At 36.7% G+C, this 15,883-nt stretch overlaps 1 protein-coding gene and 1 non-coding gene across 5 annotated transcripts in view; one reads left to right on the top strand and one right to left on the bottom strand.

Annotated features, from left to right (window-relative positions):
• Positions 1-1,269: 1,269 nt before the first annotated feature.
• LOC125492202 (small nucleolar RNA R71) lies at positions 1,270-1,376 on the top strand. Its single transcript, XR_007268646.1, has one exon. It is a non-coding gene; the product is annotated as a small nucleolar RNA R71 (small nucleolar RNA).
• A 10,119-nt stretch (positions 1,377-11,495) lies between these two features.
• The window catches only part of LOC104898933 (hypothetical protein), a 16,998-nt gene continuing 12,610 nt past the window's right edge, over positions 11,496-15,883 (bottom strand). For 2 of the 4 annotated variants that reach the window (XM_010686063.3, XM_010686067.4), the window contains exons 10-14: positions 15,663-15,823; positions 13,723-14,435; positions 13,510-13,617; positions 13,313-13,422; positions 11,496-12,385 (exon numbers count right to left, since the gene is read on the bottom strand). In XM_010686063.3, the coding sequence (XP_010684365.1) occupies positions 14,241-14,435; positions 15,663-15,823 (356 nt within the window). In that variant the 3' untranslated portion in view covers positions 11,496-12,385; positions 13,313-13,422; positions 13,510-13,617; positions 13,723-14,240. The remainder of the gene's footprint in view (positions 12,386-13,312; positions 13,423-13,509; positions 13,618-13,722; positions 14,436-15,662; positions 15,824-15,883) is intronic. The other 2 variants (XM_010686066.3, XM_010686064.3) reach the window with 2 other exon arrangements.

Below are 15,883 nucleotides of genomic sequence, written 5' to 3'. Positions count from 1 at the left end.
GAATAGAAAATGACCCCGGATCTTCAAGCTTCTTGGGGAGCTTGTTTTGAAGTACGACACTAACTTCGGCGGTCAAAGCAATAGTAGCACTTTCCTCGAGCTTGGTCTTATTGGAGAGGAGCTCCTTAAGAAACTTGGCATAAGTGGGCATTTAAGACATGGCTTGGAGGAAAGGGATATGCACTTGAAGTCCTTTCATGACTTCCAAGAACTTCATGAATTTGTCATTGAGTTGTTTCTTAGCTAACCTTTGAGGAAAAGGAACCGAAGGCACATAAGCTTTGGGTGTCGGTTGACTAGCCTCGTTGCGTTGCTCATGAACTTCTTTCTCTTGACTCGGTACAACATCACTTTCATCCTCCACTATTACCTCTTCAAGAAGCTTCTCAACCTCACCTTCACTCCCCTCTTTCTCAACTTTCGGGCTTTCATTCACCTCACTAGGCATCTTAGGCCCCTCATAATTTGCTCCAGATCTCAAAGTAATGGCCTTGGCATGCTCGTGAATCACGGGTTGGCTTGGAAATTTAGTAGAGGGGGAAGTGGTGTTGCTTACTTGTTGGGCAATTTGAGCAAGTTGGGTCTCAATCATTTTGTTGTGAGCTTGCATTTGTTGTAAGGAAGAGTGAATATCCCCAAACTTCTTATCATTATCGGTATCGGTCTTGGTTTGTTGGGAAAGGAAAAGTTGAAGTGTAGACTCAAGTGATGAAGGCTTTGGTTGGTTAGGCTCAAAGGGTGGTCTTTGTTGTGGTTGGTTGAAACCGGGTGGTCGGAAGTTGGATGTGTAGTTGTTGTGATTTTGTGGTGGAGGGTGTTTCCATGATCCTTGAGAGGGGTTGTTCCACCTCCCTTGGTTGTTGAAGTTTGAAGGCCCCTCTTGCCTTGCACCAACCCATGCGACATGTTCCGTAGATCCTCCACAATAAGATCTTGCATGATCGGTTCCCCCACAAATTTCACAAGAGAAAGCTTGGGAAGGTGGTTGGCTTGGGGATGCCAAGTTCACCTTCTCGAGTTTCTTAGCTAGAGTGTCTAGCTTGGCATGGATATGATCCATAGCATCTACATCATACTTCTCTTTGCCACTAGCCTTCTTGCTTGTAGACCTTGTATTCCCCCAAGAGTAATGCCTCACAACCTCCTCTATGGTGGGCTCAATGTTATCAACCGGTAGTTTGGTGAGTTGACCCCCACTCCGGAATCAAGACTAGCTCTAGTCATGGGAAGCAACCCATCATAGAAGCTTCGCATCAACATCCATTGACTATACCCATGGTGCGGACACGATCTTCGGAGGTCTTTGAACCTATCCCATGCCTCATTCAAACTCTCATCCTCATCTTGTATGAAATTAGAGATCTTCCTCCTAGCCTCGGAAGTCTTCTCTTGAGAATAAAACTCATCAACAAAAGCCGCTGTCACTTGTGCCCAAGTAGTCAAGGAATCGGGAGGAAGAGACTGTAACCACTTCTTGGCCTTCCTCGTGAGAGAGAAGTGAAAAAGATTAAGCCTCACGAACTCTTGATTAACATTATTTTGCTTGACCGTGGCACAAAGCTCAAGAAAGTTTGCCAAATGGTCAAGTGGACACTCATGAGGAAATCCTCCATAAGGCTCTTGCTTGATCATTCTAATCAAATGTGGAGAGAACTCAAAGTTAGCGATAGTTGCCGGCCTTCGTATCCCACTTTTGAGCTCAAATGCTTCGGGGTGACCATAGTCCCTCAAAGCTCTTGGAGGGGGTGGACCCTCCGCCATGATACTAGAAGTAGAAGAACCGGATTGATCTTCCTCAAATACCTCCCCCGGTTGCTCCTCACTAGTAGCTAGCACCCTTGTTTCTCGAAAAATCCTCCTCAACTCCCGTAGAGTGCCCTCAAGATTGTGGTCGATTGGAAGCAAATGATCACTTCGTAACCTTCTTGACATGCAAACACAAAAGCTAAAGGGAGAGATTAGCAACACAAAGGTTTACCACCAAGTAGCAAGAAACCAATCGGTAACCAAAGAAATATAAAAATGGAAAAGGGGAGGGGAATAGAGTTGACTTAGACTCAAAAATCACAATTCAATGCAATGTAATCCGTTGCTTCCCCGGCAACGGCGCCAAATTTGATACGGTCGTTGCACTTGCCAAATTAAATACCTAACTTAGCCTAATATAGGGTAAGAAAGGGTCGACTCCACAAGGAAGCAAAGATTAATCAAGGGTTGAATGCTATTTAGCGAGCTAAGCCTATTTTTGGGGTTTTTGAAATTAGTGAACAACTAAGAAATTAGGAACTAAGAAACTAACAAATAGATTAAATAATCCGAATTAAACTATATTAAAAGGACACTAGGGATAGGGGATTCACGAGCTAACAGATTATCAACCAAATTGTCAAGCCAAGGGGATTCAATAGGGTCGATTAGGGGACTCGATCACTCAAATGCTTCCCAATTACTCTCTCGAGCTAATTAGGGGGACTTAACCAACCGATTTTACCTATTCTTATGGTAAAATCAATTAATCAAGCATTTCCACAACTCATAGTGATCCAAACGAGGTCCTAGGGAGTCAAACACCTATTCTCATGGTGAAGCCAACCTATAATCTAGCTAAAGGTCTATCTAAGATTTCATTTCTCAATCCTTCACCTTAGATTTCCACAACAAGTTCAAATGGTGACCAATCAAATAAACAAGGCAATCAAATTAGTTAGACAACATAATCTCACCCAAAGCGCATCCCCAAGCTTGACTTTTAAGGCCAACTCATGGTTAGCAAGGTCATCCCCTTCCCCTAGTTACTAATCTACTCACTAGCCATGGAAAGGGATAAATAAAAAGCTTGAAGCAACAATGGTGAAGCAACAATAGTGAATATCATATCTAATAAGCCAATCATCAACTAATTACTACTAATCAATTCCAAAGCAAGATAAAACAAACATAAAAGCAAATAAGAGAAAAGATAGAAGAAATACTCAAAGATGGATGATATTCAAATGCAAAACTCCATTGAAATAGCTTCAATAACCCACATTCAAAAGTTTAGATATAGTTTCTCTCTCTAAATTCTACTTCTCTCTCTAAAAACTTTCTCTAATTAGAACTAATTAATTTTAGAAAATTAAAGTTTACTCTTAGAATTATTACAAAATTGGTTTTATACCCCGTAGAAACAAGGGCAAAGTTGTAAAAGACGAAACAAAAAGAACGGAGTATCTGGGCGTTGGAGCGCCCGCTCCTGGCAATATGGAGCGCCCGCTCCGGGCTTGGAGCGCCCGCTCCTGGGCCGCTCCAAGTTTCTGCCAAGTAGTGAGAGCCTTGGAGCGCCAGCTCTTGCACCGCTCCTGGGCCGCTCCATGCTACTGTCATTTGCCTCATCTAATATGGGGCGCCCGCTTCTTTTCCTCGGGCGCTTGGAGCCTCTTCCTTGCTTATCTTTGCTTCAAAACACTCCAAGAACATATTAGATGGAGGAGGGGGGTAGAATGCACATGCAAATGAAATGACCTATATGCAACCTAATAGTATGCAAATGAACTAAAACTAAAACTAAATGCTAAACATGAGAATATGAGAAATGATGGAAAAGGGGAAGAAAAAGGGAACTATATGGCCTAAAATGAATCTAAATGACCTAAACTAAATGCAAATAAGTGAACCTAAAGTCCACTTATCAAGTGAGCAAGTTGCTCAACCATTGGAGCAAGATGATTGATACTTGGAAGCAACACCTACTCCACCGAGCTACTTGCTTGACTTTGAAAAGGCCTATGGCTTGATATTGGAAAAAAAGGAAAGTGATGCTCACACTTCATATGATTGGTGAGTGCATCTCCATCAATTTTTTTTCCCTATCTAATTATAATTGAATAAACAATTACAATTGAAAATATTAATTGAGATGTGGGACCATTCAAGCAACAATTTATTGTAGCTTACCATTGGAAGACTTTGTAGATAAACAACAATATTGCTTAAAAGGCTAATGTGACAAGTCAAGCTACAAGGTGTTGTAACTCACCATTGGAGTTGCTCTTAGTTGTTTATCATTGCCATCAATTGCTACCTTAGTTATTCATCATTGCTAGCAACATTAATGTTAGAACAAGTTGCTAAGCCCATATAGATTATTAACTACTTTTAGAGCCAAAATATGTATTCTAAAAGAAGGAAAATAAATTAAACATCCGCACTAATTCATGAGGAGAGAGGTCATGAGAAGCATTGAGTAGTACTGTTTTTTCAATCTTCTGAAAATCACATCTACTGCTGACTGTTTTATTACTGTTATTATATGTGAACCTAAAATGTGATTGTTCAACTAGAAGATGTCAGACATGGGTGTTGAAAGCCTGAAAGTAGTATTATCTGCAAAGTATCATCTTTCTTATTCTTTGTATTTTTAAAGCTATCTTCAGTAGTTTAGCTTCTTTAAAACTCTTGCAAGTATATTTAAACTTGTTCAACGAAATTTATAATACTATAATTTTTAAAACTCTTAATGAACAAGTCTAGATATTACTGTCCAACAATGAGAATTCTTATTCTCTGAATTTTTAAAGCTTTCTCCAATAATAAGATGTATACTTAGACTCGTTCAACTATAAATAAATATTGTTGGTTCATCCCAGTTATATGAAACAGTAGCAACCATTTCATTCTAGTTACATGAAACGAAACAGTAGTAACCACTTCATCCCGGTTATATGAAATAGTAGCAACAATTTTATTCATTATACATGAAGTGGAAAGCTATTTCATTCATTTTGTTATGAAATTCTAGCCAAATAATGTGAAAAAGGAAAAAAACTGCACAAATTTAGGGGTAAAATAAACCAATTTCGCAAAATATAATACTGAACGAATTTGCACAAATGTGCTAAAAAAAATACACAAAAAATGAAGCAAAATTTGTGGTACCTAACATTCATACACAAAAAAAAATAAGAAAATTTCCTAAAAAGAAAATAAATAAACAACTAGTCTTCACAAAATTGCTTCGAAGTATAACCAGTTTCCATTACGTAATACACAACCAAGAAATACCTAACTGATCCAAATTGCAGTAATTGTAGTCTTGGTTGCATCGAAGCAAATTGAAGATATTATCACAGCCTCATAGGAAAATGGAGAAAACAGGAAGAGGGAAAGGGAGGAAAGTCACAATAATTGGAGTCTCAATCTTCCATTTTCTGTCACATATGAAGAAGTTGTATGAAATTTTAGATAGAGAGGGAAAGGAAGAGGGAGAAAGGAGAGAGGAATAGGTAGAGGGAGAAAGGAGAGAGGAATAGGAAGAGGGAGAAGGAATAGGGGTATTTTGGGTAGGCAAAATTTTAAAAAACTACCTTTTATAATAAACATATTTTAAAAAAACTACCTTTTAAAATTATTTTTAAAAAAACTACCTTATACAACAATTTTTTTCAAATACTACCAATTGACTACTAAATGAGGGTTCAACCATTTGTGACAGGTTCATTGCTACTTATTACCTTGATTTCACAACCCAAGCACCATTGATAACCCACATAGGGTGCCAAATGGCCCCGCGTTTCATTTTCTTCTTAACGAGCACCCTCTCCCGCTAGCTTCTCTCTCCTCCATTTTTGTTCTTCTCTTTTCTTTTTTATTTGTTGCCCACCGGCAACAACACCTAGGACTACTGCTATTTAAGAGTCAACGTTAAAAAAAAATAAATCAAATAGTAGTATATTGAAACATCATATTATATTAGGTATTTTTTTGAAAGAAAATTTGTATAAGGTAGTTTTTTGAAAAAATTATGTTATAAAATAAAGGTAAATTTTTGAAAATTTTCCTTTTGAATATTTTGAAAGGTGATGTTTAGTAAAGTGTCGTAGTTGGTAATGCAGTAACATCAAGCATATTAGTCCAGATCAATAAATTAGGATAATTACAATTTTTATTTCACATGACTTCAAGATGTATATTAGTCTGGATCAAAAAATTAGGATACAAGTTAGGGTTTATTATATTCATTACCATTCTTACAAGGCTCTATCGTTCAGAAATGATATATCTGAGAGTATAGTTTCCAAGGTTTTAAATGTTATAACTTGCAACACAATTTATAAAGGAGTTATTATTTGTTTGCCATTTATACAAGTAGTTCACTCCTCGTCAAATTATACACCCACAAAATTATTGTTGCGTCAAAATTCTTGATTAACATAATTACACTTTCTTTTAACCGTTCAAAAGAATTCCCCACTCCGTTCAAGGTATAATAAGTGATGGAATAGCCTAACTTCTTAAGCTAGGATTAAGATTGATAATTCGAGATTATTAGGCTAATAATTATTTAAGTTGCAATTGTTATGTTTTAATAAAAATTGATGAAATAAGGTGACCACTATGTGAATTTTGTTGCAAAGGTGGATATTATGTGTTATTAGCTAACTAATAACATGAGCTATGTGATAATTGAGTAATTCATGATTTACGTTAGAAGCATTAAATATCGTTCCGGAATTATGGGATTTGTAGTAGTTATTGATATCGTTTTTTTAAGTTATTCGGGTAAGTGAGATTAAGGACTAATTAATTCAAGATAATTCCATTAAGGTGCACAATATAGCTTGGGAAATTTAGTAAAGAAAATTAAGGATTCGAAAGCGATGGAGGAGATAATCCATAGTTAAGAGCCTTGAAAATCCTGGTTTGTTCCTAAGCATGGGAAATGATGATTTTGCCATTACCCATTCTCCATATATATGTGACCAAGGCTCCTAATTCATTTCATCATATTTCATCTCACAAAACACAACAAAAATTACATCACAATCCTCCATCTTCTTCACGCCCTTTCTAGTGAACTATAGGGGCTCGTGTGGCAGCTTGTTTCCTTTGGATTTTAGCTCTAAATATTGCATGCAATTGTTGTCCTAGGCTTGTTTAGTTGTTATCCATATGGGTAATCATTAGTTTCATTAGCATCTAGGAAAATCAAGAAAGGTGAGTTGTCGCTGAATTCCAACACTTATGAGGTTCATTAGATTGAAACTTGATTTCTTTGGGTTAGAATTTTAAGTTATGAATGTTTTAGCTAAGGTCCAGGAGTTGCCGGAGAAGTGATAAAAGTGGTTAAAGAAGATTTGATTCCTAAACACCAGATTAAGGTACACAAGGACCACCCTTAAAACCCTTGCTTTCTTAATTTGTTTGTGTAGCATTTGCTTTGTGAAAATTGCGTGGTGGTCGAGTATATTTTGTGATGAAAACCTACTAATTTGTAAATAATAGGCAATCAGTTGATTTCAAAGTATTCATGTGAATATTTGGTAATGATTTCTGAGATATAAATCGCTACATGTCAAGTTCCTCTAAAATCGATCGAACCTTAATGCTACCTTGGTTGTACCTAGATTAATGGACTCAATTGTTGCCGACCTTTCATGATATACTCATGGAAACTTCATATCTTGATTATCAAGTAAAAATTTGCTTTGTTTCCCCATCATATGCCACGTACAACCTCCATTGGAGAAGTAAAGAACACTTTAAAACCCGGTTTCCGCTTAGTTGCTTCTTTAATGAACCCGAGTTAGTAAAAAATGTTTTTGAGTGATGAACACCTATTGAACCTATCCATCTACTAAGTTGTACACCAAAACTTTGGCTAAACATAAGAGTTACAAGTGATTTCGCATAAAAACCGCTATCCTTTAACACAAAATCAAAAACCATAAAATTGACATATACTTACTTGTGTGGTATAATATTTTCATATATATAAGAGCCTTTCCTATAAAATTTTAACATGCTGCCATTTCATGATAAACACTTCCTTTAATTACCTCGACTAATCTCAACATCCTCTCCTGGTTGTTAAGTCACTTTTCCAAAAAGAAAAAGTTGAACTTGACATAACAAGCTTGTTTTACGAAACTTGTTTTGATAAGTTAAGTTGGTTTTAAAAGTCGATACCATTAAGTATTTGAGTATAAGGTTCATATATATTTGAGTATAAGTTTCTTATAAGTATTAAAAGTTTAGTTTTAGAAGGGAAGTAGTTGTGTAAGCAGTGATGAACAACATTCACAAAGCGAGTTTGCTTTTTAAGCTAGTGTTTAGAGCGGGTATTGCTCCGTTATTGATGTGTGCGTGAAGGCATCATTGTTATAAGTTCTAGTTCTGTTAGGACACTCTATGTAGCTCCCTAGTTCTGTTAAGAAACTATGTATTTTATTTACTTTATAACTCGTTTTGTTGTTTCATTTCCTTGTGGTAGGCATGTGAATTGATGAAAGGGATCGGATCCTATTATGTTTAGGAGTCTAATTCCCTTAATAATAGGGTCTTGTTAGTTGTTACGTTGATTAGAGCCTTGGAATTCTATCTTAGAATGTCGTGTAACATAGTTATTACAAGGGGCTGGTTGTTTAGTTGCTTGTCTTAGCTAGGAGTCTTAATACTTATCTGCTGAGCTAATTGGGTTCGTTTAGAACTTTGTTTAGGTTATAAATTATATAAATATGTTTATCATCAATAATAAAAATCAGTTGTTGCGCCTTGTTTTGAGTTTGTTCGAATGCTTTGCATTGAGTATCGATTGTGAACCAAGAACATACAAATCGAGTTTTGTGTGAATCTCCTAATCAAGGTTAGTGAGAGATCTTCTAGTTCTCGAGGGAACAAATAGAGCCTATCCTACATAAAGTTACCATCTTTATACCTTAAAACACATAAAGTTCGAATCTTTAATATTACAAACGTAATATTATAATAATTAGAGTATTGTTCTTAAATTTAGTAGACACAAATACATCATTTGGTATCCAGAGCTAGAGAAAATTTTTCTCAAAATTTCAAATCTTTGGGGAAGGCTGATTTTTTTTCCTTTCACTTTACTTTGTTCTTGTTTCATAAGATGAAGGGGAAAAAATCAATTGAGACTGCCTTGGCCGAGCAGATGGCGTTTCTTAGTGAATAAATGCGTGACTTAACTCGTAAGTTACTATCTTGAAAAACAACCCTACTGGTGGTTCTTCTCCTAATGGAGGCAGGAGAGATGAGGACGTCAAACTCGGAGATCTTCCCGAGTTTAATGGCCTAAAGGGTCCAGATTCTTTCTTGAATTGGGATAGGGGCATCACTCGTCTTTTTTATCATAAGAAGATGGGTGATTGCAATGTTGATCTTGAGGTTGACGGAGTATGCAAGTGATTGGCTTGATAGTTATCAAAATAGGCGTAAAGGAAGGAGGACTTAGCATCTTGGACAAAATTGCGTGCCAAGATGAAGAAAAGATTCGTCCTAGGACTTACAAGCATGAACTCTTCATCAAATTGAATTCTTTGCAACGAAATCAGTTGAGTGTAGAAGCACATATTTCGGAGTTTGTGTTGCAAGGATGAAGATGAGAAAAAATCCGCCAAGTTCCTTCTTGGTCTCAAGAAGAAAATTTTTGATTTTGAGGAACTATCCATATGAGACGTTTGATGACTTGTGTTATCTAGCCAAGAAAGTGGAGAGGCAACAAGAACCAAGGGCTAGGGAGAGTAGTGGTGTGATGGCGCCAAGGGTCGAAGGAACAAAGGTGGGAGATGCTGCCTCTAAGCCTAACAATGAGGGTGCATCTTCATCTAGCTCTAGGGTAACAAAAAAAAGAGTTAAACTTTGACACAAGGGCAGTAAACTATGAAAGAGAATCATCAGTAACTCTTGGCTGCTGTAGGGTGTGATGAAGGGGTGGAAACGTTGGAGGATGTGGTGAACGAGAGTGTTTGACAAGCTACTCCAATGTAAGACGTAGAGAAAGAACATAGAATTTATATCTTGCGCAAAGCTTTAATGGCTACACCACACCAAACACACGAACGTGAACAAAGGGAGAATTTGTTTATACTAGATGCCTTATCAATGGTAAGTTGTTTTCAGTTATTGTTGATAGTGGATTGTGTACTAATGTGTGTGCTTTGTCTATGGTGGATGATGCAAAGTTACCTGCTAGAGAGCATCTTAGGTCATATAAACTGAGTTGGTTGGAAGAGAAGGGCGACGTTTAGGTGAAAAGGCAAGCAGTTAGTTTCTTTTCGCGTAGGTGGCTACATAGATCAACTGTGGTGTGACATGGTTCTTATGACTGCTTGTTCGTTGTTGTTGGGTCGCCCATGGCAGTGGAATAGAAACATGATTCATCATGGAAGAGACAACATATACTCAGTCTTGAAAGATGGGGAACCAATAGGGTTGAAGCCTATGCCTCCAAAGGGTATGTTGGTGCCTACTATTGGTCCTAGTGCTACTTCACCGAGCACACCAAGTTCGAGCAAGGATATTGTAGATATGCCTCATGTATGCTTAAGTTCTTGCAGGAAAGAAGTCTTGGATGTGTCTAATAACAAGAAGGAAAGACGAGCAAAGCAGCCGCACTTGCGCAATAGTCCACACTTGGACAAGGGGGATATGGATTTCACTGGCAGCACAAAAGTTACATATCAACCACAAGTATGGCGAGCCTGTGTTTGAAGGGCCATTCAAGGTAGTGAAGAAGCTTAGTTATGAGACTTACAAGGTGTTGCTTACAAACGACATTTGTGCTACGTTAAATGCGAGTGATCTTGTGCCATGTCTAGATGCAACTTGAGACAAGTTGAATTTAAGAGGGGGGGGGGGGTATGATGTGTGTGTGTGAAGGCATCATTATTATAAGTTCTAGTTCTGTTAGGACACTTTATGTAGTTATGAGTTCTGTTAGGAAACTATGTATTTTATTTGCTTTATAACTCGTTTTGTTGTTTCATTTTCTTGTGTAAGGCGTGTGAAATGATGAAAGAGATCCGATTATATTCAGGAGTCTAATTCCCTTAATCAGAGAGCCTTGTTAGTTGTTTATGTTGACTATGAGTCTTGAACTCTATCCTAGAATGCCGTGTGACATAGTCATCACAAGGGGCTGGTTGTTTAGTTGCTAAGCTTAGCTAGGAGTCTTAATACGTTTTGTTTTGAGTTTATTTGGATGCTTCGCATTGACTATTGATTGTGAACCAAGAACATAGAAATCGAGGTTTGTGTGCATCTCCTAATCAAGGTTAGTGAAACATCCTCTAGTTCTCAAGGGAACAAATAAAGCATATCCTACATAAAGTTACAATCTTTATACCTTAAAACACATAAGTCGAATCTTTAACATTGCAAACGTGAATTAGCATGTTGTTCTTAAATTTGCTAGACAGAAATACATCAGTTATGTAAGGTCATGACCTAGAAGTCTTGCAAGTAGGAAATAAAACGTCCCTCAAAAGTCCAGAGATGTGACTTTGCCCTCTATTCGTGTTCCTTTCCATGATATTCTTATATGGATAGTTGTTTGGTTAACAAGATGTGGGGAAAAAGGGATCGATGAAAATTACTTGGAAAATTAAAATTCCCACAAAACGTGAGAATTTATTCACCCAACCACCCCTTGGTCATTCAGAATTCCCACATCAATTCATGAAAAGTGCAAATTCCTTATGTCAACCAAACACAAATAAGCCTATATCCTAGGAAGTAAGGAAAATAACTTCCTAGAATTAAAACTTCCCATAGAAATTAAATTCTCATATATACCAAACAATCACTAATTCAAAGCTATTTATGCCTTATCCTTATTCGAGGCAAATTCATCACAATCCTAAAAAGTTCTCATTTGCAGCCCCGAAAAGAAATATAGGTACAACACTCATTTCCTCCGTACAGTGAATAAGCAAGAAAGGATCCTTGGAGAACAATGTCGCTTCTCATTCAACAGTACCAAGCGGAGCCAACTGTAATCGCGCCACAACTCTAGAAAACATGAAATACCCGACTAGAATACATTACAATAGAGGCCTTAAAAATTGTACAATTTTTTATATTGATAACTTCTCATAGAAATTAAATTCTCATATACCAAACAACCACTAATTCAAAGCTATTTATGCCTGATCCTTGTTCGAGGCAAATTTATCACAATCCTGAAAAATTCTCATTCGCAGCCCCGAAAAGAAATATAGGTACAACACTCGGTTCCTCCATTGAATAAGCAGGAAAGGATCCTTGGAGAACAATGTCGCTTCTCATTCAACAATAAGAAGCGGAGCCAACTGCAATCGCGCCACAACTCCGAGAAAACATGAAATACCCGACTAGAATACATAACAATAAGGCCTGAGAATTTGTACAATTTCTTATATTGATATAGTATACCTGCTGCTATGAGTGTATTCAGAGATTGACAAGATCTACATTGGGTAAGAAGACAATATGCAACTTCAATAATGTCTCTGAAAAGAATCAACGAATTTACAGTTTTACATTGGGAAAGAAAACCTTTAAAAGAGATTAAAAAATTGGTATTTTGTGAATTTACAGTTTTGACAGTGGACACTTCAGCAGATAGCTGAAAATCAACAAAATTGATTCCTCGTCAGAACAAGATTTAACAGCATAAACAATTTATAATGAACAAAAATTCATGGTGTGGAAGGGAAACATCAAAACAAAAAAGGATTTTTCAGGACCTATTATGCCAATGATCACAATACTAGTCTGTCAAATTCAGAAGAGAAAAATAATACTTCATCCGTTTTTTTTACTTGCAACACTTTTTTTTCGTCAACTCCAATGCAAAATTTGGGTAGGAGAGAGGTAGAGAGAAAAATAAGAGAGGGCCCCATATGATTGGAGAGAGATAGAGAGAAAGGAAAAGCAAAAGTAGAAAGTATTGCACGTAATCAATTATTATCCTTTTAGGAAAGTGTTGCAAGTAAAAAAAACGGAAACCTTAACCTAAAAAAGGAGGGAAAATGTGAAAAGAAGTGTTAAATATAACAATTATTCAAGCGTGCGTTGTTTTCATCTAAACTCATATGAACTAACTTATCAGACCTAACTGGACTCGATCAGACTTGATTTTACTTTATGTATACACATGATTGGATCTGATCAGCCTACATTTGACCTATCAACCCTGAAACTTACTTTTTAAAAGGTGAAGAGAACACACCCTAAATTAAATGATTATATGCTTCTGCATCATTTCAGTTCTAGTCTCTTCAAGTTCAACTATGATTACTTGCCATATGCAACTTTTTTTTTTATGTTTGATATCATTATTGCTGTTGATTAGTACAAGGAAGTTTATAGTCCCAACAAATATAAATGCATATGCATTGAACAATGAAGATGTACACAACAAAATATCAGAATGATACTATCCTATCCTATCCTCTCCATGAAAAGCAAACAAGACTTTCAGGTATTTGAAGTTTAATTACAAAAAGAACAAAATTAGAGTGAATCTAGAGAGAAGGAAGCCTGATTTTACCTGCAGGAGCGATTTCAATGTAAGTTACTCCAGCTAAAATTGTTTGAAGTGTACTAAGCATATTCCAAGGCGTTTCCTCATAAATATGTAAGGAAAATGTTGCTGCCTGTCTGCCGATAAGAATAAAAAAATCTATAGCTTCATACAAACAATGATCGACCAAACTTTTTAGAATAAGACATCCTACAAAGACTTACCTTCATTATAGAACAGCTTTAACGTGTTGTGAAAACTACACCATATTTACATGCACATACTCGGTGCGTCATCCTACTTGCCTCCTTTCTTTATGGATCATATAAGCACTGCCATGAAAAGAAAAGAAAGCACGCACACATCAGTATATATAGAAAAACAATGATTGGATTACACTCCTCATAAAGCATCATGAGCCTCAGAAAAATAGCTACCTCAATTTATCATCATGCCTTAACCTCTGGGATTGTTAAGAAAGAAGAGTGATGGTGCAGTCAGAGTAACCCAGAGAGCTCCAAAGACAATATGCTATTTCATGTCCTATTCTTTTGTTTATGTACACTATACATGAAATAAATAACAAGTTGGGGATTTCTTGTCTAAACAAGATGTAAAACGAAGAATGATAGTTGACATCCCTTCCAAGCGTGATTTGCTGCCAAAAAACTTCTAATTTACTGTAACCCCAAGAAACGTAATTCACTGTCTTAATACCACCATCTGCAAGAGCATGCAACACGTCTCTTGTCCATCAGATGCAGCAGCTGAAGATGATATATGGCCCATATAGCACCACTTGCAACTATGCAAATGAAGGATGAGGTGACATTGAGGAAATAATCATCTGGCAACAAATCAAATCCACCTTCAATTTTCCTCCTCAAGACAGTTGCTTCCAAGAAAGGAAAACCTTCCTCTGGATAACACTAAGTGTAAAATATGCTTGAACATCTCAACGGTTAATTGCTTCCTTAGCAACCCGTACTAAACGCAGTAGTCCATCTACATCATGAAAGTTGAAATCCAGAGCTCTCTTAATAGAAGTGATTCCCTCTTTTGAATCTGCCTGACCCATGCTAGCATTAGCAGCTGCAAAAGCAATGCGTGATTTTCTTGAAGCTTCCATTGCAGAATTTACATCCTGAGCCTGCAAAAGATCACCTATCAGGGCATAACACTGACATTAACTTTACAGAGTTCCTATGAGAAAACAATGTAAATTCTCCAAGTCAGCAGCGTGTGGAAATAGAATAACAGGATTTGAAATGGCTTGTAGCTTATTGAGCTCATGAGATGACGACCTAGGTCAAATATTTAATCTTGGTGTTCGCTAATTAGCTCAAGGCATTAGCTTGACAGAAAGATGAGCTAATGTACATAAGGATCTCACAAGCTAGTGGGATCAGCTTATGGCCTTTCCAGCCATTGATAAGCTAACAAATTAGCTTCTGGAGTCATTTGAAGGTATATCAGTTGGCCAAGCAAATAAAATGCCAGTAAGGAACTGGGTACATTCGACATCCCAAGCCTGTCCAGGGCAGGAGCCTCTTTGAAGACATTGGGTAACGTTGGTGTTTATGCATGTAATTCTCCTTATGTACTTTTCCTTTTTTTTTTGGGTCTTTACATTTGGAATGTTAAAAGTCTCAAATGCACACTTTTGACCATCAATATCTCTAATTATGCATTAGTGAAAGATGAAAATTATGGAAAGCTGATTTTCGGAACTCCACACTGAAAGATTCTAAGAAGATCCCCCATAATAGTGGTTTTCCACATACATAAATTATCACCAAAAATAGAAACATTCAAACTTCAACTCTCAAAAAGGCAAATGTAAAGAGCACATATAGAGGGAATAGTTAGCTGATAAAATGAAAAAAGAACACAAGAACTATAGTCTCTATAACTTGTAAAAGATACGCTATTTTGTATTTAACAACAACAATAATAATATACATATAAATTAATATTATTATAAGCATTACTATGATTAGACAATGATGATAATCATACTGTTATCATATCATCATTATTAGGAAAATTGGATAGAAATTATCAGTATTAGTAGTATGTGCAGAATAATTTGAACTCATAAATTGCACCAAGTAATAGCATCACCAACTTACACTTCATTTTTGCTAGTCTGGAGAAATTTTTTGGAGTTATTTGCTCTTTGATAAGAAGTATATATAGATAAATTTAGTATTACATAAATTAAACTTTCAACAATGTGTTAAAAATCATTCCAATTTGACTTTATTCAAAATAATCTCAACATATAATGGGGATCTACTCAGTAAAGCCACGGAGAACTTGTGTTGTTTTTTGGTCCAATCATACTACATCAAGGACAGGTGAAAGGTAAACTTACAAAACTGAGAAGCCTTGAAAAGTTTGGACGGTTCCTCGCCGCAATGACAAGGTTTGCTGCAAGTTGAGGAGAACCGCCACTTCTGACTTGGGCAGCCTTGTCACCATTTGCAGTATTGTTTAAGTTGTCAATATCAGAGGCAGACGAAGAAGGGGACTCTCCTGCACATTACATTTGAGAAATAATTTGTCTCCACTTTGCTGAACATCAGTAGCAGGAGG

The sequence above is a fragment of the Beta vulgaris genome, chromosome 7 (genome assembly GCF_026745355.1).
Source record: "Beta vulgaris subsp. vulgaris cultivar EL10 chromosome 7, EL10.2, whole genome shotgun sequence".
Lineage (NCBI taxonomy): Eukaryota > Viridiplantae > Streptophyta > Magnoliopsida > Caryophyllales > Amaranthaceae > Beta > Beta vulgaris.
This window is presented reverse-complemented; position numbering and strand designations above follow the sequence as displayed.